The following is a 27,792-nucleotide window of genomic DNA, read 5'->3' on the forward strand; positions in this document are numbered from 1 at the left end:
TGCAGTGGCATTTGGGACCTGGATAAGCAGCCACATCTGCCACTTGGGCACCTCCAAAGCACATCAAATGCAAGGTGTCCCTAACCAAGCCGATCATGTTCCTTCTCCATCTGCACCCTTTCCCAGGAACTCACTGAACAGCATTAGTTGTGAAAGCCAAAAACCTAGGTGTCATCTTTGAATCCTCCTCACTCACCAATCCCAGTCCATTAAGTCATGTCCATTTTCTCTATCCCACTGGAGATTGTCACTGCCACTAGTGAACAACTGCTCACTTCTTAACCATCCCTCTCTGTGAGCCCTACAGAGTCCATTCTCTGCACTACTGCAGGTTGTCCATTTTCCACTAACATGTGCAAATTTCATTATGAAATAGTTCACAAACACCTAAGACAATAAACTTGTATACCATAAGCATAATAAAATGAATACACATGCACCCACCACCTAAAGTAAATGTTATCATCATCAATTTGTTTTCATGCAAATATAACTCTCCTGCTTAAAATCCAGGTAATTCAGCCACACAGGTGTTTCAGTTCTTAAGTTCTGGCTGCTTCCTCTTACCTGAGGATTGGTGCTAACAACTAACAGTCTTGTTCAGAATATGCCCTCCTGCCTTCATTTTCTGTCCTTTTAACTTCTCTGTGCAACCCTCCTGAAAGCATTCAGGATTTCCCTTCCTGAGTGCTCCCATTTGGAGTGACATGTTTGTGACTGACTGTCACAAGTCAGAAAGCTCCATGTGCGCACAGGCATTACCTTTTTTATCATCGCAGCAATGCTATCCACGTACTACCCTGGCACAAGTATCATTAGATGACAGAAGGAAGGTGAACTGCCCAAGCTATGCACAGACAGCAGGGGAGGGAAAAAACTAGCCAAGTAGTGGAGTCATTGCATGAGAAAACTATTTTCTCCATTCGTGAATCTAACCTTAACAAATCCTACCCTAGTGGGTTGTACATCTCATGTAAGGACAGCCTAATCTAATTGCTTCAGCTTTACACGTGCTTCATGAACATACCGATCTTCATCCAGTGGGCCTTCCCACGTCAGTTTCTCCTCAGCTATGGCCCACGTACAGTTGCCCTTAGGAAGAGGATTTGAAAAGCTCACATCTTTAGCTTTACTCAATTAAGAATTTGTCCTAAGGAACCAAAACTTATTCATCCTTCATCCAAAGGGCCTAGAACCAAGATTATTTTATCCGGCAAGATTATCATTTAAATTTGAAGGAGGGATTAAACAATTTCCAGATAAGCAAAAGCTGAGATAATTTACCTCCCACAAACCATCTCTATAGTCTATTTTGGAGGGACTGCTGTAGATGGAGGTGTTCCTAAGGTTTAATACCTGTCACCAGAGGTAATAAAACCACAGTAAAGGTAGAACAGCTAATTATTAAGCAAATACAAAAGTAAATGAACTATCCCCAAAGTCAATCAAGGCATAGACAAAGAGTACAGAACATGATACGTAATATATAAAGAATGGACGAGGAAGAAAAAGGAGGAGAAAAAGAAAAGAACCTTTAGATTGTGTTTCTAATAGCATTTAAGTGAGTTAAATTAGACTCTTAGGTAGTAAGGAAGTTAACCTTGAACCTTTGGTAACCAAGAATCTAAAGTCTGCAAAGGCAATAAGTACATGCCGATCAACAATGCACCAATCAAAAGACATAAGAGTCACTAAATGGATTAAAAAACAAGATGCATCTATATGCTGCCTACAAGAGACTCACTTTAAATCCAAACACATACAGAGACTAAAAGTGAAGGGATGGAAAAAGATACTTCATGCAACTAATAGAGAGAAAAAAGCAGGAGTTGCAGTACTTGTATCAGACAAAATAAGATTTCAAAACAAAGAAAGTCACAAGAGACAAAGAACAACATTACAGAATGATAAAATGCTCAATCCAACAAGAAGATACAACCATTATAAACATCTATGTGCCCAATACAGGAGCAGCTACATATGTGAAACAAATACTAACAGAATTAAAAGGGGAAATAGAATGCAATGCATTCATTCTAGGAGACTTCAACACTCCACTCACTCTGAAGGACAGATCAACCAGACAGAAAATAAGTAAGGAGACAGAGGCACTGCACAACACAATAGAACAGGTGGACCTAATAGACATCTATAGAACTCTACATCCAAAAGCAGCAGAATACACATTCTTCTCAACTGCACATGGAACATTTTCAAGAATAGATCATATACTAGGCCACAAAAAGAGCCTCAGTAAATTCAAAAAGATTGAAATTGTACCAACCAGTTTCTCAGACCACAAAGGTATGAAACTAGAAATAAATTACACAAAGAAAATGAAAAATCCCACAAACACATGGAGGCTTCACAACATGCTCCTAAATAACCAATGGATCAATGACCAAATAAAAACAGAGATCAAGCAATATATGGAGACAAATGACAACAATAATTCAACACCACAAAATCTGTGGGACTCAGCAAAGGCCATGATAAAAGGAAACTATATTGCAATACAGGCCTACCCCAGAAAAGAAGAACAAACCCATATGAGTAGTCTAAACTCACAATTAATGAAACTAGAAGAAGAACAAATGAGGCCCAAAGTCAGTAGTAGGAGGGACAGAATAAAGATTAGAGTAGAAATAAATAAATTGAGAAGAATAAAACAATAGAATGAATCAATGAAAGCAAGAGCTGGTTCTTCGAGAAAATAAATAAAATAGATAAACCCCTAGCCAGACTTATCAAGAAAAAAAGAGAGTCTACACACATAAACAGAATCAGAAATGAGAAAGGAAAAATCACTACGGACACCACAGAAATACAAAGAAATATTAGAGAATACTATGAAAAGTTGTATGCCAACAAACTGGATAATCTAGAAGAAATGGACAACTTTGTAGAAGAATACAACCTTCTAAGGCTGACCAAGGAAGAAACAGAAAATCTAAACAGACCAATTACCAGCAATGACATTGAGCTGGTAATCAAAAAACTACCTAAGAATAAAATCCCTGGACCAGATGGCTTCACCACTGAATTTTATCAAACATTTAGTGAAGATCTAATACCCACCCTCCTTAAAGTTTTCCAAAAAATAGAAGAGGAGAGAATACTTCCAAACTCATTCTATGAGGCCAGCATCACTCTAATATCAAAACCAGGCAAACACACCACAAAAAAAGGAAATTACAGACCAATATCCCTGATGAACATAGATGCAAAAGTACTCAACAAAATATTAGCAAACCGAATTCAAAAATACATCAAAAAGATCATCCATCATGAGCAAGTAGGATTTATTCCAGGGATGCAAGGATGGTACAACATTCGAAAATCCATCAACATCATTCACCACATCAATAAAAAGGACAAAAACCACATGATCATCTCCATAGATGTTGAAAAAGCATTTGATAAAATTCAACATCCATTCATGATAAAAATGCTCAACAAAATGGGGATAGAGGGCAAGTACCTCAACATAATAAAGGCCATATATGACACACCCACAGCCAACATAATACGTAACAGCAAGAAGCTGAAAGCTTTATCATTAAGATCGGGAACAAGACAAGGATGCCCACCTTCCCCACTTCTATTCAACATAGTACTGGAGGTCCTAGCCATGGCAATCAGACAACACAAAGAAATAAAAGGCATCCAGATTGGCAAGGAAGAAGTTAAACTGTCCCTGTTTGCAGATGACATGATATTGTATGTAAAAAACCCTAAAGAATTCACTCCAAAACTACTACATCTAATACCTGAATTCAGCAAATTTGCAGGATACAAAATACACAGAAATTTGTGGCATTCCTATACACTAATAATGAACTAGCAGAGAGAAATCAGGAAAACAATTCCATTCACAATTGCATCAAAAATAATAAAATACCTAGGAATAAACATAACCAAGGAAGTGAAAGACCTAAACTCTGAAAACTACAAGACACTCATGAGAGAAATTAAAGAAGATAGCAATAAATGGAAAGACATCCAGTGCTCACGGATAGGAAGAATTAATATTGTCAAAATGGCCATCCTGCCTAAAGCAATCTATAGATTCAATGCAATTCCTATCAAAATACCAACAGCATTCTTCAACCAACTAGAGAAAATCATCCTAAAACTCATATGGAACCACAAAAGACCCCGAATAGCCAAAGCAATCTGAGAAGGAAGAATAAAGCAGGGCAGATCTCGCTCCCAAACTTCAAGCTCTACTACAAAGCCACAGTAATCAAGACAATTTGGTACTGGCACAAGAACAGACCCACAGACCAATGAAACAGACTAGAGAGCTCTGATAAAAACCCAAACATATATGGTCAATTAATATATGATAAAGAAGCCATGGATATAGAATGGGGAAATGACAGCCTCTTCAACAGCTGGTGTTGGCAAAACTGGAAACCTACATGCAAGAGAATGAAACTGGATCATTGTTTAACCCCATACACAAAAGTAAACTCAAAATGGATTAAAGACCTGAGTAAGTCACAAAACCATAAAACTCTTAGAAGACAACATATATATATATATATATATATATATATATATGCATGAGAATATAAGCATGAGCACCTTCTTCCTTAATGCATCTCCTCAAGAAAGGGAAACAAAAGCAAAAATGAACAAATGGGACTACATCAAACTAAAAAGTTTCTGTACGGCAAAGGACACCATCAACAGAACAATGGGAGAATATATTTGTAAATGACATATCCAACAAGGGGTTAACATCAAGAATATATAAAGAACTTACATGCCTCAACACCTAAAAAGCAAATAACCCAATTAACAAATGGGCAGAGGATATGAAGAGACAGTTCTCCAAAAAAGAAATTCAGATGGCCAACAGACACATGAAAAGATGCTCCACATCACTAATCAGGGAAATGTAAATTAAAACCACAATGAGGTATCACCTCACACCAGTAAGGATGGCTGCCATCCAAAAGACAAACAACAACAAATGCTGGCGAGGCTGCGGAGAAAGGGGAACCATCCTACACTGCTGGTGGGAATGTAAACTTGTTCAACCATTGTGGAAAGCAGTATGGAGGTACATCAAAATGCTCAAAACAGACATACCATTTGACCCAGGAATCTCACTCCTTGAAATTTACCCAAAGAATATAACTTCTCAGATTCAAAAAGACATATGCATCCCTATGTTTATTGCAGCACTTTTTACAATAGCCAAAAAATGGAAGCAACCTAAGTGTCCATCAGTAGATGAATGGATAAAGAAGATGTGGTACATATACACAATGGAATATTATTCAGCCATAAGAAAGACACAAATCCTACCATTTGCAACAACATGGATGGAGCTGGAGGACATTATGCTCAGTGAAATAAGCCAGGTAGAGAAAGACAAATGCCAAATGATTTCCCTCATTTGTGGAGTATAACAACCAAGCAAAACTGAAGGAACAAAATGGCAGCAGCCTCAGAGACTCCAAGAAGGAACTAGTGGTTACCAAAGGGGAGGGGTGTGGAAGGGCAGGTGGGGAGGGAGGGAGAAGGGGATTGAGGGGTATTATGTGTATTACACATGCTGTGGGGGATCACAGGGAGAACAGTGTAGCACAGAGAATTCACATAGTGAATCTCTGGCATCTTGCTGCACTGATGGACAGTGACCGCATTGGGGTATGGTGAGGACTTGATAATATGGGTAAATGTAGTAACCACATTGATTTTTCATGTGAAACCTTCATAAGAGTATATGTCAATCATACCTTAATAAAAATTTAATTAATCAATTAATTAATTTAAAAAATGGGAATCAGAGATATGACGAAAACTTGTCAGTCATTTTCGTAGACCTTGGCACAAGAATTCTGTCCTTTTTCAATATAATACATTTTCTCGACAATTAGATACAAGGATAAGACTTAATTTAACATTTATAAATATTTAAGAAAAAAGGAATCAATTTGGAAAACTTTGTCAACAACTTATCAAAACAAAGGTTTGGTTTTTGACAGTGAATGTACAGTATTATATAGTTTGCCATTATTTCCTTACTAGGAAGAAAGATAAAAAGAGAAATACACTATGTAAGTCATTATAAGCTTAGTTGTTTTTAAACACTTAAGAGACATGAGTTAGAAAAAGTGCAACTGAACAAACCAAGTGTTAAAATCATTTTTGCAACAATAAATTTGAATATGGACCACATATTAGTAATTTATTGTTAGGTATAATAATGTCCCTGTCGTTGTGTTTTTGCTGTTTTTTAAAAAAGATCTTATCTTCTAGAGACACAACTGAAGGTCTGTAAAATTATTTGTGTGGGATATGCTTTAAAATATTGCAGCTTAAAAAATGTGTGTGTGGGGGTGTGTGGTGGTGATGGGGTAGGGGGGTAATAGATAATAAATACGGTAATAGACCAGAGAATTCTAATACTGCTGTTGATATATATAATTAACAAAATAGTGTAATTTCATGTCTCTACACAAGTGGCACCTGATGTAATGTACCAAGCAGATATAAGAAGATGGAATTTTACACGATGTATTGCTAAGCACACCTGCGACATGAGAGTGAGCCTAGTGTCAGAGTGTCCAGGTTGGAACAGTAGGAAAAGGTAGGAGGGTGGAAAAAATACATGGGTGTCACAGGATCTCCTGGAACTCAGAAAGGCAGAGGGGGTGCAGTGAGCTGGGTATTAGTCTACATCAGAATTAAGTATTTTGAAAACAGAAGTCAGACAACGTTGGCATGAAAAGCTCTTTCATGCCAGACCTGAGGTTGCCACATGTTGTCCTCATCTTTTGTTCTCGTGGTGTAATGTCTCACCAGAAACTCTGGACAGCATCAAATCCTCAATTTTAAAAACGCTCATAGCCACTGTAGTCCTCTTCTCATCCATAAAAATAAACATTCTCTGTGCTGAATGCATTTTTATGCATTCAAGAACAATACTCTAAAGACACTTTCCACGTAGGATTTAAGCAGGAGTACAAGTGAATTAAACCATTCAGATAAAGATGCAACTAAACCTGCATTAGCTCCTTTGAAGGCTCACGAACATTTTATATATATATAATTTTGTGCATTACTCCACTCACATCAAAAAGATATTCTATTTCTTTATTTTTTTTATTTGACAAGCAGCAATATCATGTTTGTCATTTTAATGTAGATACAATTATTAGGTTATCTGTCATATTACAATATTTAAGTTTTTTTTATGTCCTTTAAGATACATTAAAAAAAAAACCACATCAACTGCAAACGTGAAGGGGAGAAAAAGCATGGTACCCAACCAAATTTCCACATTTCAGCAATATTCCACTCATTCTTTTAATAAAGTTTTAAGAAATGTCATAATGACATGAGCTTGAAATATCTCTAGGCATTTTCTCTGACGCTCATGACGTGGCACTGGTGATGTTGTAAACAGCAGAAAAACAGGGGCTGCCAAATGACCAAATTATGGAGGCACAGGCCTGCTTTTTCCCACAGGAACACACCAAATGGTGATGGCAATGATCCTCTCACACCTGCACTGGAGGAGAGCGACATCACGCTACGTAACTGTACTCATCTGCCGACGCCTGGCTGCGTTCGATGTACTGCTTGTCTATCAGAACTTCAATACACTTCTTAATCATGCTGATACTAGGATTAAACCTAGCTCTTGACTGACTGATCACCTGTGTAAGAGAGAAGTACGTGGGTGTCAAACTACTGCTAATTAGTTATATACATAATTGTTTGAACCAATCAACTATAAAGTGCCTCAAATTTACTGAAGTTTCCTCTGACAGACCTAATCCATATAGGAAAATTATACTTAAAATAATCATAAAATTATATTGACTAAACTAAAATCATCCTAAATGGATGGACATGATATATCAAGTGAGTGCCATGAACAACATTACATTTTTTAAACTCAAGAGGGTGGTATACGAGAGAGGGAGCAATTGGATCAATTTGACACGAGGATCAAAAATACTTTTTTATGCAAATTAAGGAAAAAGCCTAATGTTTATGTTGTGAAGGAAAGAAAATGCAGAACACAAAACAAAATCTATTAATATTCACATATAACTAAACCAAGCTATACATGAATTGCTTTATCTAAATGTCTCAAGCCTCCATTTACCCCCTCCTCAACCTTCAGTTCTTAGCTGAAGTAATACTCTCAGCAAAGTTCTTCACAGCCTCCCCCAAGTCAACACTTTCATACACCTTCCTGAATACTGAACACCTTTCTTCCTTCAGTGCCTGTTAATGTGATCTTACATTTACTTGCATATTATTCCAATAATGTATTTTTCCCCTCTAGATGGTGAGCTCCCTGAGGGCAGGAACCACATCAGCTGTTCTTCAGTACACCCCCAGTTATGAGCACAGTGCTCTACCATACAGACACTCATAGATTTATGGAATTAATGGATGTCTGATGTAGTTGATTTCCTGTACTAACTGGACAGAAGACTCAGTATATTGGGTAAGTTTAGACCTCTATATTCAAGCAAAGCAAATCTAACTAATACTGAAATTATAGGTGAGTACTGTTCTCATTAAGTAATGAAGCATTTCTTTAGGCTATTTGGGAGTCATATTATTTCTGTGTCATTTTTAAAGAAACACTCCTAATTCATATACTGATAATACCCTTTGCCCCCAGAAGTCCTCAGGACACTTTCCCATATTACCTCTTGAATAAGGGCATTATGTCGAAGTACTTTTCGTGCTTTCATGATACGAACTATAGCAGCTTGGAGATACATTTTCCGGTCTTCATCTACAGCACTTCTGGTCTGCTCCATTTCCTATTATGCAGGGGAATAATAAAGCAATGAGACATTAGGTCATTGAACCAGTTCATGTTATTCAATATTATACTGGTCTCAGGTGATTTGAAATTATATACATTACAAATGCTTACCACCATAAGTGAGTTTAAATAAATTTCCAATCAATATTAAGCATCAAATTATACAGTTGTTATGTGTGCAGTATTATATAGCCAGTAACAAAACATCTACAGTGAGTTACATACAATTTCTTGGGTTAAAGTTAGGCTATTTAAAAAAATTAACACTATTGTAAACTATGTAAACACTATGTAAAGAGGCTATAAAGTAGACCTTAAATGATACAGAGCAATAATTTGTAAGACTGGTGTCCTATCAGTGAGTACAGATTCTCTACCACAGCTGGTAGATGCTGCAGGAATTGGCTCCAAGTGCATGCTACATCAGGCTGCAAGGGGAAGAGTTGTGAGGGGTTCTAGTCGGTTTAGGCAGAGAAGCCAGGAATGATGGGCCAAAAGAAAGAGCCTATCTCCACAGAGCTTAAGAAAGCAGTACAAGCAAGGTCCAGAGGCAGGCAATGCTGTGATAAGAGGGATCTCATATAGCGCATCAAAGATAAAATACTATCTTGTATTGCATATTACTACTCACTAGCCTACAGGAAAATGGGATCTCAAACACTAAAGGGTTCAAACTTAACAGCAATTAACTACTGTTGGTCCCCCTACAGGGAGTGGGGTCCTGGAGAGGATCTGATGCCTTATATACCTTCATGTCCTGCCTGAGCCCAGGGCAAGGTAGCACAGAAGAGGAAATCAGGAAACATTAAGTGTTATTAACTGGCTCTCCTAGGACAAAGCAATGATCGCTGCAGAGTTAAAACAATGAACAGCAGATGTTCACCACACAATCTGACTTACCTGGTAAGTCTGGACCTCAGACCAGACCTACTAGGTCACAATTTGGGTCTTAACAAGATCCCAGGTGGTTTATTTGCAAATGAAAGCTTGAAAAGCATTTCAACAACTTTTCTTTGGAAGAAATGTATTGCAAAGCTTTTTCCTTATTTTATAAATAAAAATATGATAAATTATATTACTATTTGAAGTAACCATTTTTGGGAAGAATGCAGAGCAATGCTACACATTCTAATGTAGCTGAAGAGCAAATACGACTTACTACAACACCTCTTTCCTTAGATACCAATTATACTACTGCTTTTATGATCTAAAATACTGGCAGATACTTTGTTTGTAAGGCTAGTAAAGGCACAAAATAAACCAGAAAAAATGCATTGTCTCAACATTACCACTGTAAAGTGCAATGCTTAAATATTTCCAAATGAAATGATATTTATAAGCACTTACCTGTGGTGTGTCTTTCTGCATTGATGTAGTAATTTTAAATTTTGTTCTTTTACTGCTGAAGTTCATATTTAATGAAAATGAAGATTCTGCATCAATGTCTTCCTACAATTAAAAATAATTCATTTATATTCATAAAAATTAAAATCTAAATAAGAGTTGCTGCAAATAATATGCCATGAAATTAAATAATGACCAAGCCAAAATGACTAAAGTTTCATAATCTTTCACATTATAAAGACTGTTTGAGACAAAAGTAATTGTCTTCTGTCAAAGAAAGAAGCAAAAACCAATTCTTTACCAATTTTATACTTGATAGAATTTTAATCAGTTTAGATATAGTAATAAACTACTTTCTGGTCCAACTATCGTATAGTTGAGCCTTGAACAATGCAGGGTTAGGTACACTGACCACAACCCCCAACCATGAAGTCATAAAGTCAAAAATCCACGTATAACTTTTTAACTCCTCAAAAACTTAATTACTAATAACCTACTGCTGACCAGAAGCTTTACTGATAACATTCGGTTTACCCATATTTTTGTACATATGTATTATGCACTGTATTCTTACAATAAAAAAAGCTAGAGGAAAGAAAATGTTTTTTCAAATTGTTACAAATCTCCAAAAAAGTTTCCAATATATTTATTGAAAAAAATCCACTTATAAGTAGACACGTGTAGTTTATCAAACTTGTGTTGTTCAAGACTCAATTGTCACCTTTGGATAAAAGAGTCCAACTTAATGGCTTCAATAGAATTTAACAATTTTTTTTATGAAACAACAGATTTATAATTTTTCCAACACCCCATTTTGGAAAACTGAACCAAATTGTTTCTAAAATGCTACACCAACAGAATACCAATCATAAGTAACTGCGCCAAAGAAACGAGCTGTCTCCGGCAGCACATGGGCATTCCTGCCGGACTCTGGTGGAGTTCACCCTCCGATTCATGTTTTATTCAAGTGGCTGCTTCTCAAGTGAGAGTTGATAAGCCAACTTTCAGAATCACAGCTCCTCTATTAGTCTTCAGGTAGAGTGGAATTCCCCATCAGCAGGGTCAAGCAGCGCTTGGCAGATGGACTCATTCTCAATAAAAACCTAAGAAATTCTGCTAAGAACTGGCAGATTCATAATTAAATTTAATGTGCAAGCAAGCAATCTATACTTATTTTGTGTATTTCTGGGCAACCAAAACAAGACGTTTTAGAAGACTATATAACTTATTAAGCACTTAATTTAGCTTAAAAATTTACACTTAAATTTTAAGGTTCAAGCTTAAAAATTTTAAATTATACTTAACTTGCCTTAATTAAAATCTTAATATTAAGAATTGAACATTTTACTAAGATTCTAAAAACAGAAAAATTAACCATTTCTCAAAATTAAGAAAAGCCTGATTTGAAGTTCAGAATATATGTCATTTAGAGTTCAATTATAGGCTATAAAATGTCATTATAATCTTAGGGATGTCAGCAAAACAAACTGATGGAGAAATAAGTTGTAGGTCATTAACTTCACAAAATAAAAATGAAACATCATTTATAAGAACTTTTTCTTACAGGCACAATAATTTGAAATAGGAGATTTAATCCACATCTATTGCTTTTTTGACTAAGTATCCTAGATATATTTTAACAACTTTTTACTAGGGGAAAAAATTTATAAAAGAAGGAAAAAGAATTTGTTATTGGCTTGCTATCCTTGTGACAAATATTTAAAGCATATGGTGGTTACTTGAGTCCTAGAATTAAGAGACAGGAGACTGAGAGTATTTGGGATGGAGTTACACATACTAAATATACATACAATAGACATCAACAGGCTGTCATTTCCTAGTATAGAACCATCTAATTAAATATTAACTGAACACATGAAAAAAACAAGCCTGGAAAGATTTATGATAGGCTCATTAAGAATCTGCCGCCCCATGGCAACTCTTTCACAATTTTCAGTGAACTGTCATGTCACAGAACAGGACAAATAAAATCTAACTATGAAGAACACATGGGCACCAATTCATGTAGCCTTCTCTGTGACTCCTCAAGTTCACAGGCATGAAGCTGCAGTAATGTAGCTCACTCGAGTGCTTTCCAAGTACAAGGGGCATTCACGGTTATAGTCTTACTTTTAAAACTGTGAACATCTCATGGAAAAGCTTTAATATTTATAATGCTTAAATTCCTTAAAACATTACCCCGTACCTTCTCTGAATCATGGTTAATCATTTTCACATCAAGTAATGATTTGATTGTTTTTGTCAGTTCCTTTTCATTCATCTGGGTGCTGTCTTGAAGCTCTTTATAGCTGACAGTTTGACTGTTGTTAAAGGCGAGAAGAACTGCCATTTGGTATGTTGTAACCATGGCCACATATGGTTTGCCCAAATAGTTCATTTTAACTTCACCTACAATTAAAACAAAACTGTCTAAATAAACTGATGAAAGAAACATATTTACTTGACCAACAATTTGTTCATCTCACATATTTTCTCCTGAAAGAATCAACCAAAGACTTAGTAAATTGTTATAAAGCCATTATTGCTAGCAATGTATCATTTTCTTTGTGGGGTGTGAGCTATCAGTCTTGACTATGGAGTATAAATCACATTAAGCCATTGTAACTTTATCAGTGGCTTTAAACAATGTCTTTAAATATTAACAGGAAGGCTAAGATTTAGGCATAAAAGACAGTAAGAGAAGGTGGGGGCAAGAGAAATGGACAGAGGGGTGAGAACAGCTTGCTACCAGAAGAGCCTCCTGTGCTCTCTCTACCTGGTCAGTCCCAGGTAAGGGTGAAGCACCTGGAAGGTCTACGAGCATACAGGACATGCTCCTGCAGCTCTGTCTCAACTGTAGTTTCTGCCAAAATTTAACAATGTTATTTTGTTTTCTTCCCAGTCACTTTCTAGGGGCAAACACAAATGGGAGTAGAAACAAACAGGCAGTTTCATTATTTTCATGAAATAGATGATAGAATAAAAATGCTCTATACTCTACACCCACCCCTCACCTCACCCAAAAGAGCTATAAAAGATTCAGCACATCAGTGCTGTTCTGCAGCATCCCAGGGAGACAGCACACTGAAATGCTTGTAACAGTGTGACAAATGACTGTGCACTCTGCATCAGGTACAAGAAAGTTCACGCAAGTCAAAGAACTTCCTAAAGCATAAAGTTGTGTTTGAAAGACTATATCTCCCTCTTGTTTTCTCTCTCTCACATACAAACATACCCAGGCTGCATAATTTGACTGCTATGACTTATACACTAAACCAATATGAGATTTGGTTTGAGCTCTACATGTTAAATTAACTCAAGGAAGCTACATTTCACACAATACCCCAGAAGTTACATTCTTGCAGTCAGTGGTAATTAATTAGTAATTCTGATCAAGATTTTTTGCTTCTGTTATCTATTCATTATACAACTAAAGATTTTAAAGGCTATAAGTCAATTCTCCAACTTACCACCACACAGGTGCCTATCCTACTTTTCATTATGCCTCAGTTTTTAAAAAAAAAACTGATATTCAAACAATTATTTGGATAGGAACACCTAGAGAAAAAAATTCCTTATCTCTGAATTTTCATGAAAGAAGGCTTAATATATTAATTAGAATATCTGATTCACACAAAGAGTTTAAGATTAAACTTATCCTTATGAGTGTCCTACCAACAATTAGTATAAAGAGTACTTTAAGGGCAGTCATCTCAACATTTGTTTGGGAAATATGGTGAGAAGCATATTATACAATCACATAAATAGAATTATAAAATTTGTGCAATGACTGCTTAATCATATGACAGAAACAAGTATAAAACAATGCATCAAAGCACCTAGATAATTAAGCAGGACCACTGGCCAGCAGGTCACTAATGCTGTAATGCACTGCCATGGGTCTGGAGAAAGAAGGAGACTTCTGTCATAGTCCTCACCACCAGAACCCAGGAGCATTAGGAGACAATGCAAATAAGGGGTCAAAACATCAGTGACTTATTACTAAGTTCACTTTGCAGCCCTTAAAAAGAGGAAAACTACTTAAGTTTTGCATTACATTTTTTTCCACCATTTTTTCAATAAATTGTTGGGATCAGTGATACATAGGCCTCTTCCCACTTTTTTCAGCCCCCTTATCTTACTAGTCAGCTCACAGCTGAAAAGACTGGGGAAAGGGTAGAGGAACCTGTAGGGGAGAGAAGGAAACCCCAAATTTGGATGATCCCTTTAATTACCACCCTGTAAACAGAAAAGAATGACAGAACAGGTTATTTAACCTGCAGAATGGGTTGATAAACTCTACACAACTCCAGTGTAACACAATCTGATACATACAGACTTTAAAAAATAAGCCAACGATAATCCAAGTGACATTTACAGCTATAGGAAGGAGGGTGGGCAGGACTCCCACCACAGTCACATCCAAATCATTGCCCCAGGGCCTGTTAGCTCCTCGGTCTCTAAGGAAAAGCTTTTCTCTACAGACATGTTGAATGAATAAAGAAGTATCACCAATTTGCAGCCAGTAATAAAATAACTGATCCAAGCCACAATCATCAATGTATGCCAAACTCCTTAAGTAAGGCTGCTCCTAGAAAAGGGTTTTCATATGGGACCTGAGGATTAGCTGTCAGATCATCTGCTAAGTGGAAAGGGGAAAGAGCATTTTTACAGTGCAGATAGCTGGTAGTCACCACCTTAACCAAGTGACCAACTTTAGTGTCTCAACAGCAGGACAATCCAACACTACATGCCTTCTATGTAATGCAATGTGAAGTATGCACAGGACCACTGAACAAATATTCTACCAATGGTATTTAATCTGAATAGAATCAAACATTTAGACCTAATTTGCACCTTACAGAGAGTATAGGGAATAGAAAACAAAACACATCACAAGGAAATGATCTGACAAATTCAGAACACTGGTCTCTTGACAATAGGGACAAGCAGAGAATTCTGAATATGGTTCTTCCTATGTACAATTAGGAGCTGATCACCAAAAAAGGGGGCCTCTCAATAAAATTACTTTAGGAGGAAGGTTCCGAGGTAATGAGAATGACCAAGAGAGTTCAAACTCCCCAAGATAGACATTCAGGGGAAGTAAAAGTAAATTAAATAAAAACATTAAGATATATTAGCTTTCCTGATTATTTAAAACACTGGTCCAGCAATGTTTTTGGTTTTTTTTGCTTAAAATCAATTATATTTACTAAATGAGAAAAAAAATTCACAACAGATGTTAAAGGTCTCTTAAATTAAAGGTCAACTACTAAGTGACCACTTGTTAAGATTAACAATAAACATCTATTTCACAAACTGTTGAAAAAATTTGAATGTCCAACTTATTGAATACAGATAAACTTTTATGTGTTACTGTATACTAATTATTATGTACTAATATGTATTACTAACATAAATGAGACATCATATTCCAAAGGTAATAGGTCAAATAAATGGCACTTAAGATAAATTACTTGGATGAAATTTCTCTTAGGTGAGTGAATAGAAGGAATTTTCTAGTAAGATTATGGTAACTGATCAGATTTTTTTGTACCATTTCTAAAAGGTATTAACATAAACACCTGCTCTTTCTTATACATAGGGGAAGTTGAATAAGTGCACTTTTGAAAGCATAGCTTTAGTAAAAGTAGAGAGAATTTGAGTATTTGCTTAGGCTACCATCTTCAGGTGACTCAGAGCAATTTTACATAGTCTACAGTCATTCAGATATTAATCCTACTGTCAGATAAGTGGACCTCATTCTTACAAAAAGAAGTGAAGGGAATGTCTAGATTCTGATTATACTTTTCTAAAACTGTGAACTACTGGAAATGAATGAGGACATTCTGGAAAAAACATTTATTACTGCAGTTCACTATAGCACCACAAATACAAATCAAATGGTTAGGTCTCCTTATGATGCTATAATAGTTAATGAGATTTCCAAGGATATCTGGCATATTTAGAGAAAATAGGTTTTTCGGGGTATCTGATTCAACATGTCTGAGTTTCTAAATAAAAGTTCTAATGACTATAAAAACGGTTTGTTATAGAAATATAATAAACCATTATAAGATTCAGAAATTCTCTTTATCATTAGCAGTAATAATATAAGCATAATTATAAATATGATTAGAAAGTGCTGCACTTGAACTTCATTATTAGTTGCTTTAATGGTAACCAGAAAAGTAGATGAGAAGAAAAGGCAAAAACCATAATTAGAAAAAACTATAGGTTATAGGAAACCTCTTTCTAAATTACTAATATATCTCATTATGGAAATTTCATTAAACTAGATATAATCGATTTTTACCTGTACAGAGATAATGTAACCATGTAAGTTTCCTTCCACTGAAATGCTGGCTGTAAAATAATTCAAACTGTAAAAAAGAAAAAAAATTATTTCAGCTAATATAACATAACTTACTTGACCATAACTACACTAAAAAAATTTTTTAAATGTTCATGTTAGAAAAGACATTACAGCCCATGTGGTATATACCTAACTCATTTTACAGATGGGAAAACACATCCATGCTAGTCCCTGACTAAGATCATAAAAGTATTAGTCCAGCTCTTTCACATAAACCTTGTCCAAGGTTCCCCACTAAGCCACAGCCCTGTAAGTTTGATTTTTCGTATAAATTCAGAAATGACATACTTGGTGATTATCATTTTTTTGAATGATTACCAATTTAGACTTTATAAATACTAATTACTGACCAAAAACACTATCATATAAATTTCAATATGAAAATACAAATCATACCTTCATTTCTAATCTCCTATTTGCCAACATACACCCTTGCTGACGTACATGTCAGGCTGCTTTATATTTCTGTGGTTACCTATAATATGACATCTCCAATTTAACTTCCACATCCAGTCAAACACTAATACAAAGCTTCAGAGTACCTACTTGCCTTTGTACCCACTTTTATTGATATTATCGAAAAACATTAAATTTAACATTCTATTAATGTAGCTCTGAAATTTTAAGAACTCCTTCAGTGGAATAGGTGTGCAATGATAGGATATCAGTCCAAAAATTACAGAATCCATATCTTTTAAAGAGCTAGTTAATAATATATAATGAGGAAATGATGATGAAATGTAAAAAAAGGTAAAAATTTCACTATAAAACTGAAAAATAAACAAATGCATCATGTTACAATTTATAACTGTGAACATACTTTTAGTGTGATATGCCATATGGAATATACCTAAAGCTTTTATTTGAATATCAAAATTTACCTCCTGTACTTTCAAAAAGAACTTTAAATAAACTGATCAGCAATGTTTGACCTGTCAGCTGCACTATCGCTGCACTATTTTCATTCCTTACAGCAAGAGTTTACAGGCGCCAACCAAGACACTTAGTTGAGTTCTTCCAGCAGTTTCTCCTGAGTCTGCCTAGTCCTCAAAAGCTGAAACTTGCTGAGCATGCTTTCCCTCTGATGGTGCACCATTCCCTCTGCAAGCAAATCCATCAACCCTCTGAATGACAGACAGGAAATGACTGGCACCTGGAGTGCTTAAGATTTTCTGCCTGGTTCTAGTCTAGACAAAGAGAAAACCAAAATATGCCATAAAAGGATCCCAGAAGTATGCTTTGACTAATCATGTCCAGGGGTGTCGATACAATTCAATTACTGCTATACAACTCATCATTTAATCATGAAACAATTTATAATGCATTTATGGACAAAAGCAAAATAAAACATTTTTGAAACTGAGAAAACCATACTTTAACATGCCTTTTACAGATTACGTTAGTGCAAAACTAGCTCTAGGATATATAGCCCAAGCTTTAAAGGCACATATTTTACCTCCTTATACTCCTGGCAACTCATACTATCAGTAAAGTACCTCTGATGATGATATTGATATGTCCAAAGAAAACATTCCACTATCTTTAAATTTAAAATCTGCATTTTAAAGTCTAAACCTAGTTAAGAACATAAAATTCAGTTGCAATGGAAATAAATAAATTCACCTGGCATTAAAAGTCAAAACTAAAATCATGCCTAATTATATTATTAAGTAATTGTTTACTTACATTTATTAGTAAAAAATGTATCTTGACTAAACCCATTTTAAAATTTTAAAGTAAATAATAGGCTAAAAGCATCTATTAAATTACCATTGGATGGCATTAATTAGAATTCAAAGTGCCTTAAAAATAATTTCACATTCAGTGAGTTTATCTACTTCTAAAAGAGAGCTGCATTAATATATACTATTTTTGATTAGAAGGTTAAAGATGGCAGCATGAGAGGTGAGACAGAGGTGTCCTCCTAAAACCACATATAATATGAAAATATAATGAATACAACTAATCCTGAAAGAGCAACAGGAAAGAGGACTGGACCAGACTGCATACACATGGAGGAAAGAGCAGACCTCACGGAACAGGGTAACGTACTAAAGCCGTAGGGCAGAGGGACCCAAGCCCTTCCCCCACCCCAGCTCACCGGCGGGAGGAAAAGAAACGGAGCGGGAAGGGAGTGGAGGCCTGGGACTGCTGAATACCTAGCTCCGGAGATCTTCTCTGGGAGCACAAACCTACATTTCATGGTGCTTGCATGGCACTCTTGTGATTGGAAAGCTAAGACAGGCAGAATTCCTGGAGAGACTGAGATTCCAGCAGCTTGTGGAAAGCAGAGATCCATATCCTGCTGCTCTGGGGCAAAAGAAAGGCAGGCAGTCTGAGAGACTTCCTAACAGCAAGAGGGCTGCTAAAGGGGCAAGGATTGCACAGAGCTTACTACCCAGGAGAAAGGACAGGTAGACAAAATTGTCTGGGTGCACTCTGCCCAGCAGGTTGGGAGCTTTCACGATCTTCAGGTGCTTCAGCACTCTGGCTGGCTACACAGCTCCAAGGACCCCCTTCGTGATACACAGCCTACTGAGCCTTTCCCCCCACCAGCCCCACCTGGATCGTAAACCGGCAAACCCTACCCTGAAGTTAGGCCAGCCAGAGGGAAGATCTGTCTACAGCAACTACAAATGCAAAGCATAGAGGCTTACACCTGCATGCTCGGCCCCCTGGCTCAGGCAGTGGAGACAGGCACAGCAGCCAGGAGGCGGGGAACAGCTCTTTCCTCCCCACAGGCACCAATACTGCTCCCCTGCAACCACCATTACTTCCGGGGCTGAGCAGCTCCAGAGAGTAGAGCTTCTGGACACTAGAGGGCGCCATATACAAATATGAAAAACCAAAGGAACCTGGTCCAGAGTAAAATCATTAATACAACTCCTGAGAAACTTATTTAAATGACATTGACCTCATGAATCTTCCTGGAAGGGATTTCAAAATAAAAATCATTAACATGCTCATGGAGGTACACAAAAATATTCAAGAACTCAAGAATGAATTCTGGTCAGGGATTCCAATCGCTGAAGAAAACAATGGAGGGTATTGAAAGCAGCTAAGATACAGTGAAAGAGACAATAAATGAAATAGAAACTAGAGAAGACGAACACAAAGAAGCTGAGGCACAGAGAGAAAAAAGGATCTCTAAGAATGAAAGAATATTGAGAGAACTGTGTGACCAATCCAAACGGAACAATATTTGCATTATAGGGGTACCAGAAGAAGACTAGAGAGAAAAAGGGATAGAAAGTGTTTTTGAGGAGGTAATTGCTGAAAACTTCCCCAATCTGGAGGAGCAGATAGTCTCTCAGGGCATGGAGATGCACAGATCTACCAAAACAAGGGACCCAAGGAAGACAACACCAAGACATATAGTAATTAAAATGGCAAAGATCAAGGATAAGGACAGACTATTAAAAGCAGCCAGAGAGAGAAGTAAGATCACATACAAAGGAAAGCCCACCAGGCTAACATCGGACTTCTCAGCAGAAACCTTACAGGCCAGAAAGGAGTGGCATGATGTATTTAATGCAATGAAGCAGAAGGGCCTGAAACCAAGATTACTTTGTCCAGCAAGATTATCATTTAAATTTGAAGAAGGGATGAAACAATTTCCAGATAAGCAAAAGCTGAGAGAATTTACCTCCCACAAACCATCTCTAGAGTGTATTTTGGAGGGACTGCTATAGATGGAAGTGTTCCTAAGGTTTAATACCTGTCACCAGAGGTAATAAAACCACAGTACAGAAAGTAGAACAGGGAGGAGGAGCCAAGATGGCGCCATGAGTAGAGCATCAGAAATCTCCCAAAACCATACATATTTTTTAACATACAACAAATACAACAATCCCAAAAGAGAGACCAGAAGATACAGTACAACAGCCAGGCTACATCCATACCTGCGAGAACCCAGCGCCTCACCAAGGGGGTAAGATACAAGCAGCAGCCCAGCTGGATCAGAGTGCTCCCCCAACCCCAGCTCACCGGCGGGAGGAGAGGAGTTGGAATGGGGAGGGAGAGGGTGCCCAGGACTGCTAAACACCCAGCCCTAGCCATCCGCACCAGAGCACAGACACACAGTGCGTGGTGTGCTGGATACTAGGGAAACAGGAGAGTAAGACCTGTGAGGTGGGTCCCCGCAGCTGGTGCCCCTGGGACAAAAGAATAGCGAGTGCTCTTTGAGAGTCTTAAAGGGACAAGAGCCTCACAGCTGGAGGGAAGTGTCCCGGCGCAGTCAGCCCAGCAGCTGGGAATCCCAGGGAATTCCAGGCGCCCTAAACCCCTGGGTGGCAGCGCAGCTTGGAGGCCCCTCACAGTGATAAACAGCCTCCCACCCATTCCCCCTCCAGCTTGGCACCATCATAGCGGAGCAGCAGCCTGAGGCCACCCATGCCCACAGCAGCCACCCGGGCCAGACTCAGAGGCCCCGTCTGCTCGCAGCTGCCCAGCACAAGCCGCTAGGGGTTGCCATTCTCACAGGAGAGGAAGGCCACAAACTAGCAAGAAGGGATGTGCTCCCAGGTGACATATGCACCAACTTCCCACAACTACCTCTATTGCCATGAAAAGGCAGAAGAATTTGATTCAGACCAGACTAACAGACACAACCCCTGAGAAGGAGCTTGGGGAGACAGACCTAACCAATCTTCCTGAAAAAGAATTAAAAATAAAGGTCATAACCATGCTGACGGACTGCAGAGAAAAATGCAAGAGCTAACGGACAAAGCAGGGAGGGAGACTACAGAAATAAAACAATTTCTGGAAGGACTGAACAGCAGAATGGACAAGATGCAAGAGGCAATTAATGGAACAGAAACCACAGAACAAGAACGCAGAGAAGTTGACACAGAGAGAAAGATAAAAGGATCTCCAGAAATGAAACAATATTAAGAGAACTGTGTGACCAATCCAAAAGGAACAATATCCACATTATAGGGGTACCAGAAGAAGAAGAAGAGAGAAAAAGGGAGAGAAAGTGTATTTGAAGCAATAATTGCCGAAAACTTTCCAAAACCGGAGGAGGAAATAGTCGCTCAGACCACAGAAGCACACAGAACTCCCAACAGAAGGGACCCAAGGAGGACAACACAAAGACACATAATACTTAAAATGGCAAAGATCAAGGAAAAGGACAGAGTTTTAAAGGCAGCTAGAGAGAGGAAAAAGGTCACCTACAAAGGAAAACCCATCAGGCTATCATCAGACTTCTCAACAGAAACCTTACAGGCCAGAAGAGAATGGCATGATATATTTAATGCAATAAAACAGAAGGGCCTTGAACCAAGAATACTGTATCCAGCATGATTATCATTTAAATATGAAGGAGGGATTAAACAATTCCCAGACAAGTAAAACTTGAGGAAATTTGCTGCCCATAAACCACCTCTACAGGGTATTTTAGAGGGACTGCTCTAGATGGGAGCACTCCTAAGGCTAAACAGATGTCACCAGAGAAAATAAAATCACAGCAAAGAAAGCAGACCAACCAAATGCTAACTAAAGGCAAAAAATAAAATCAACTACCCACAAAAGCAGGCAAAGGAAACACAAAAGAGCACAGAATAAGACACCCAACATATAAAGAACGGAGGAGGAGGAATAAAAAGGGAGAGAAATAAAGAATCATCAGACAGTGTTTATAATAGCTCAATAAGCGAGTTAAGTTAGACAGTAAGATAGTAAAGAAGCTACCCTTGAACCTTTGGTAACCATGAAATCTAAAGCCTGCAATGGCAATAAGTACATATCTTTCAATAATCACCCCAAATTTAAATGGACTGAATGCACCAATCAAAAGACACAGAGTAACAGAATGGATAAAAAAGCAAGACCCATCTATATGCCGCTTACAAGAGACTCACCTCAAACCCAAAGACATGCACAGATTAAAAGTCAAGGGATGGAAAAAGATATTTCATGCAAACAACAGGGAGAAAAAAGAGGTGTGGCAGTACTAGTATCAGACAAAAGACTTCAAAACAAAGAAAGTAACAAGAGATAAAGAAGGACATTACATAATGATAAAGGGGTCAGTCCAACAAGAAGATATAAACATTATAAATATATGTGCACCCAATACAGGAGAACCAGCATATGTGAAACAAATACTCACAGAATTAAAGGAGGAAGTAGAATGCAATGCATTCATTTTAGGAGACTTCAACACACCACTCACTCCAAAGAATAGATCCACCAGACAGAAAATAAGTAAGGACACAGAGGCACTGAACAACACACTAGAACACATGGACCTAATAGACATCTATAGAACTCTACATCTAGCTGGAGCATTGGTGGTTCAGTGGTAGAACTCCACATCCAAAAGCAACAGGATACACATTCTTCTCAAGTGCACATGGAAAATTCTCCAGAATAGACCACATACTAGGCCACAAAAAGAGCCTCAGTAAATTCCAAAAGATTGAAATTCTACCAACTTCTCAGACCACAAAGGTATAAAACTAAAAATAAATTGTACAAAGAAAGCAAAAAGGCTCACAAACACATGGAGGCTTAACAACATGCTCCTAAATAATCAATGGATCAACAATTAAATTCAAATAGAGATGCAGCAATATATGGAAACAAATGACAATAACACAAAGCCCCAACTTCTGTGGGACGCAGCAAAAGCAGTCTTAAGAGGAAAGTATATAGCAATTCAGGCATATTTAAGAAGGAGGAACAATCCCAAATGAATAGTCTAAAGTCACAATTATCGAAATTGGAAAAAGAAGAACAAATGAGGCCTAAAGTCAGCAGAAGGAGGGACAAAATAAAGATCAGAGAAGATTTGGAAGTTATCCAAAAAATAGAAGAGGAGGGAATACTCCCAAACTCATTCTATGAAGCCAACATCACCCTAATACCAAAACCAGGCAAAGACACCACAGAAAAAGAAAATTACAGACCAATATCCCTGATGAACGTAGATGCAAAAATACTCAACAAAATATTAGCAAACCGAATTCAAAAATACATCAAAAGGATCATACACCATGACCAAGTGGGATACATCCCAGGGATGCAAGGATGGTACAACATTCGAAAATCCATCAACATCATCCACCACATCAACAAAAAGGACAAAAACCACATGATCATCTCCATAGATGCTGAAAAGGTATTCGACAAAATTCAACATCCATTCATGATAAAAACTCTCAACAAAATGGGTATAGAGGGCAAATACCTCAACATAATAAAGGCTATATATGATAAACCCACAGCCAACATCATACTTAACAGAGAAGCTGAAAGCTGTTCCTCTAAGATCGGGAACAAGACAGGGATTCCCACTCCCCCCACTGTTATTCAACATAGTACTGGAGGTCCTAGCCACGGCAATTAGACAAAACAGATGACATGATATTGTACATTAAAAAACCTAAAGACTCCACTCAAAAACTACTAGAACTAATACTGGAATTCAGCAAAGTTGCAGGATACAAAATTAATACACAGAAATCTGTGGCTTTCCTATACACTAACAATGAACTAACAGAAAGAGAAATCAGGAAAACAATTCCATTCACAGTTGCATCAAAAAGAATAAAATACCTAGGAATAAACCTTACCAAGGAAGTGAAAGACCTATACCCTGAAAACTATAAGACACTCATAAGAGAAATTAAGGAGGACACTAACAAATGGAAACTCATCCCATGCTCCTGGCTAGGAAGAATTAATATTGTCAAAATGGCCATCCTGCCCAAAGCAATCTACATTCAATGCAATGCCTATCAAAATACCAACAGCATTCTTCAACGAACTGTAACAAATAGTTCAAAAATTCATATGGAACCACCAAAGACTCCGAATAGCCAAAGCAATCCTGAGAAGGAAGAATAAAGTGGGGGTATCTCGCTCCCCAACTTCAAGCTCTACTACAAAGCCACAGTAATCAAGACAATTTGGTACTGGCACAAGAACAGAGCCACAGACCAATGGAACAGAATAGAGACTTCAGACATTAACCCAAACATATATGCTCAATTAATATATGATAAAGGAGCCATGGACATACAATGGGGAAATGACAGCCTCTTCAACAGTTGGAGCTGGCAAAACTGGACAGCTACATGTAAGGGAATGAAACTGGATCACTGTCTAATCCCATCCACAAAAGTAAATTTGAAATGGATCAAAGACCTGAATGTAAGTCATGAAACCATAAAACTTTTAGAAAAAAACATAGGCAAAAATCTCTTGGACATAAACATGAGCAACTTCTTCATGAACATATCTCTCCGGGCAAGGGAAACAAAAGCAAAAATGAAGTGGGACTATATCAAGCTGAAAAGCTTCTGTACCAAAAAGGACACCATCAGTAGAACAAAAAGGCATCCTACAGTATGAGAGAATATATTCATAAATGACAGTTCCGATAAGGGTTGACATCCAAAATATATAAAGAGCTCATGCAACTCAACAAACAAAAAGCAAACAATCCAATTAAAAAATGGGCAGAGGAGCTGAACAGACAGTTATCCAAAGAAGAAATTCAGATGGCCAACAGACACATGAAAAGATGCTCCACATCGTTAGTTATCAGAGAAATGCAAATTAAAACCACAGTGAGATATCACCTCACACAAGTAAGGATTGCCACCATCCAAAAGACAAACAACAAATGTTGGCAAGGCTGTGGAGAAAGGGGAACCCTCCTACACTGTTGGTGGGAATGTAAATTAGTTCAACCATTGTGGAAAGGAATATGGAGGTTTCTCAAAGAGCTCAAAACAGAAATACTATTTGATTCAGGAATTCCACTTCTAGGAATTTATCCTAAGAATACAGCAGCCCAGTTTGAAAAAGACAGATGCACCCCTATGTTTATCACAGCACTATTTACAATAGCCAAGATATGGAAGCAACCTAAGTGTCCATCAGTAGACGAATGGATAAAGAAGATGTGGTACATATACACAATGGAATATTATTCAGCCATAAGAAGAAAACAAATCCTACCATTTGCAACAACATGGATGGAGCTAGAGGGTATTATGTTCAGTGAAATAAGCCAGGCGGAGAAAGGTAAGTGCCAAATTATTTCCATCATTTGTGAAGTATAACAGCGAAGCAAAACTGAAGGAACAAAATAGCAACAGACTCAGAGATTCCAAGAAGGGGCTAGTGGTTACCAAAGGGGAGGTGTGTGGGAGGGCGTGTGGGGAGGGAGGGAGAAGGGGATTGAGGGGTCTTATGTTTAGTACACATGGCATGGGAGATCATGAGGATAACAGTGTAACACAGAGGAAGCAAATAGTGAATCTGTGGTATTTTACTACACTGATAGACAATGACTGCATTGGGGTTTGGGTGGGGACTTGATAATATGGGTAAATGTAGTAACCGCATTATTTTTTCATGTGAAACTATAAGAGTGTGTATCAATAACACCTTAATAAAAAATTTAAAAAAAAACTTTTTATTTCTTCAGTATTATTCAGGTTTGTGGACTAGAGACAAAAGAAATATAACAATTAAGATGTACTGGTCTACTGTGCAAAATAAATTACTTTTAATTAAAGCTTAATTTCCATATGTGTAAAATGAAAGTAATTTTTGAAAAACAGCTATATATAAGATTAAGATGTAAAATATATATAAATTATCACTAAGGCACGATAAATTAATTTACATGTGGAAAATGTGCACTATTAAGTATACAAATGGATTTTCATTCCTATGTAATTGAGAACTTGGATTCACTAGGAAAAATTTTAAGGACAAACTCCCTCTAGTGTTAATTAGAGAAAATCCAAATGGAGAGAACAGTATTCATGGAATCATAATTTTATGGTCAGAAAGAAACCTGCTTCCTGTTTGTAATTATGGGAACTGATACTGATGAAGGTCATACATTAATAAATATAGCTTAAGGGGTTAAAGCATTATTACTGGAAAACAATTATTTCAAGGGAAGGGAGATGAGCAACAAAATTAGAAGAAACTTTATTTCTGTCAGTCCCTACTCTCTGTCTTTGTTTTGATTGGAAAAGCAGGCTCTTAAGATAAAAGAAGTTTTAAGAGTGTCAAAGGTGAGAGGTTAGTTTTCTTTCTCTTTTCTGGTCACAAACACACCAAACTGCTTTACCTGGCTACCCATCCCCTGCCTCTACCTTGAATTTATCTTCTTTGCAAAATCCACAGTAACTTGGGCTCATACTCTGTCCCTTCCAAATGAACGTTTTTCATCATACCACTTCTAAGATGGCTTGTGCTGTCATGCCTTTTCAAAGAGGATGCAGCAAGTCCCACATTAGACTCCTATTCTCAAACTCTACTTTATGCTTGGTATCTTCAAATCTATCTGGCTGTTCATACCACTCTACTCTGCTATTACCACTACTACTACAACTCTTACTTCTACTATCAGCTACCATTTATTGAATACTTACTATATACCAGGCTAAGTGCTTTACTTTACCTAATTTTATCTTAATATGAACATCGTGCAGTAGTATACTATTAGCAGTTAACAGAAAATGAGAATGTTATTTGACCAAAGTCACAGAGCAAAATAAATGAAAGACATCTGTAGTCATGAACTTTGATTCCAGAGCCTACATGGTGCTTTTATTTATAATCCTTGTTTTGAAAAGCAAAACAGCACAGTTCTTTAAAAAGTGATTCCAACTACACATTGTGAACATCTCTAGGAAAAAGTGTAATGAAATAATACTATGTTAATTTTATACTTCATAAATGTATATATAAGTCACTGCTTCACAACCTCAAGTCACTGCCCAAATAAGGGATGATTAAAAGATAACGAAGATTTCTCTAGAGAAAATTTCTATCCAAACTTCCATCCAATGAAGAAATACAGAGCCTCTTTTGGTGAGTTAGAAATCAAAAAAGGTCAGTTTCAAGAGAAATGAAACATGTCCACTCATAAATTTGTACATCAATATTCACAGCAGCATTATTCAAATACCAAAATAGCAGAAACAACCCAAATGTCCATTAGCTGAAGAATGGATAAGTAAAATGTGGTGTATCCATACAAAGGAATAGTATGTGGCAATAAAAGGGAATAAATTACTGATACATGCTACAACATGGGCAAACCTCGTGTTTATGCTAAGTGAATGAACTCAGTCACAAATGATAGACTCTATGTGATGTCCAGAATAGACAAATCTCCAGAGAAACAAAGTAAATTGCCCATGGTTGGAGGGTAGAGGGGAAAATGGGAGTTACTACTAATGGGTAGGGAGTTTCTTTTGGGGTAATTCTGGGGTTATAAAAA

The 27,792-nt window shown here is 37.2% G+C and overlaps 1 protein-coding gene across 5 annotated transcripts in view; it reads right to left on the reverse strand.

Annotated features, from left to right (window-relative positions):
- Positions 1-5,903: 5,903 nt before the first annotated feature.
- CUL2 (cullin 2) overlaps positions 5,904-27,792 on the reverse strand; it is a 111,998-nt gene continuing 90,109 nt past the window's right edge. For all 5 annotated transcript variants that reach the window (XM_036876680.2, XM_036876675.2, XM_036876676.2 and 2 more), the window contains 5 exons: positions 16,473-16,539; positions 12,363-12,565; positions 10,160-10,261; positions 8,691-8,807; positions 5,904-7,679 (listed from right to left, as the gene is read on the reverse strand). In XM_036876680.2, coding sequence (XP_036732575.1) covers positions 7,548-7,679; positions 8,691-8,807; positions 10,160-10,261; positions 12,363-12,565; positions 16,473-16,539 — 621 coding nt within the window. In that variant the 3' untranslated portion in view covers positions 5,904-7,547. The remainder of the gene's footprint in view (positions 7,680-8,690; positions 8,808-10,159; positions 10,262-12,362; positions 12,566-16,472; positions 16,540-27,792) is intronic.

The sequence above is a fragment of the Manis pentadactyla genome, chromosome 3 (assembly GCF_030020395.1).
Source record: "Manis pentadactyla isolate mManPen7 chromosome 3, mManPen7.hap1, whole genome shotgun sequence".
In the NCBI taxonomy this organism is placed as follows: Eukaryota; Metazoa; Chordata; class Mammalia; order Pholidota; family Manidae; genus Manis; species Manis pentadactyla.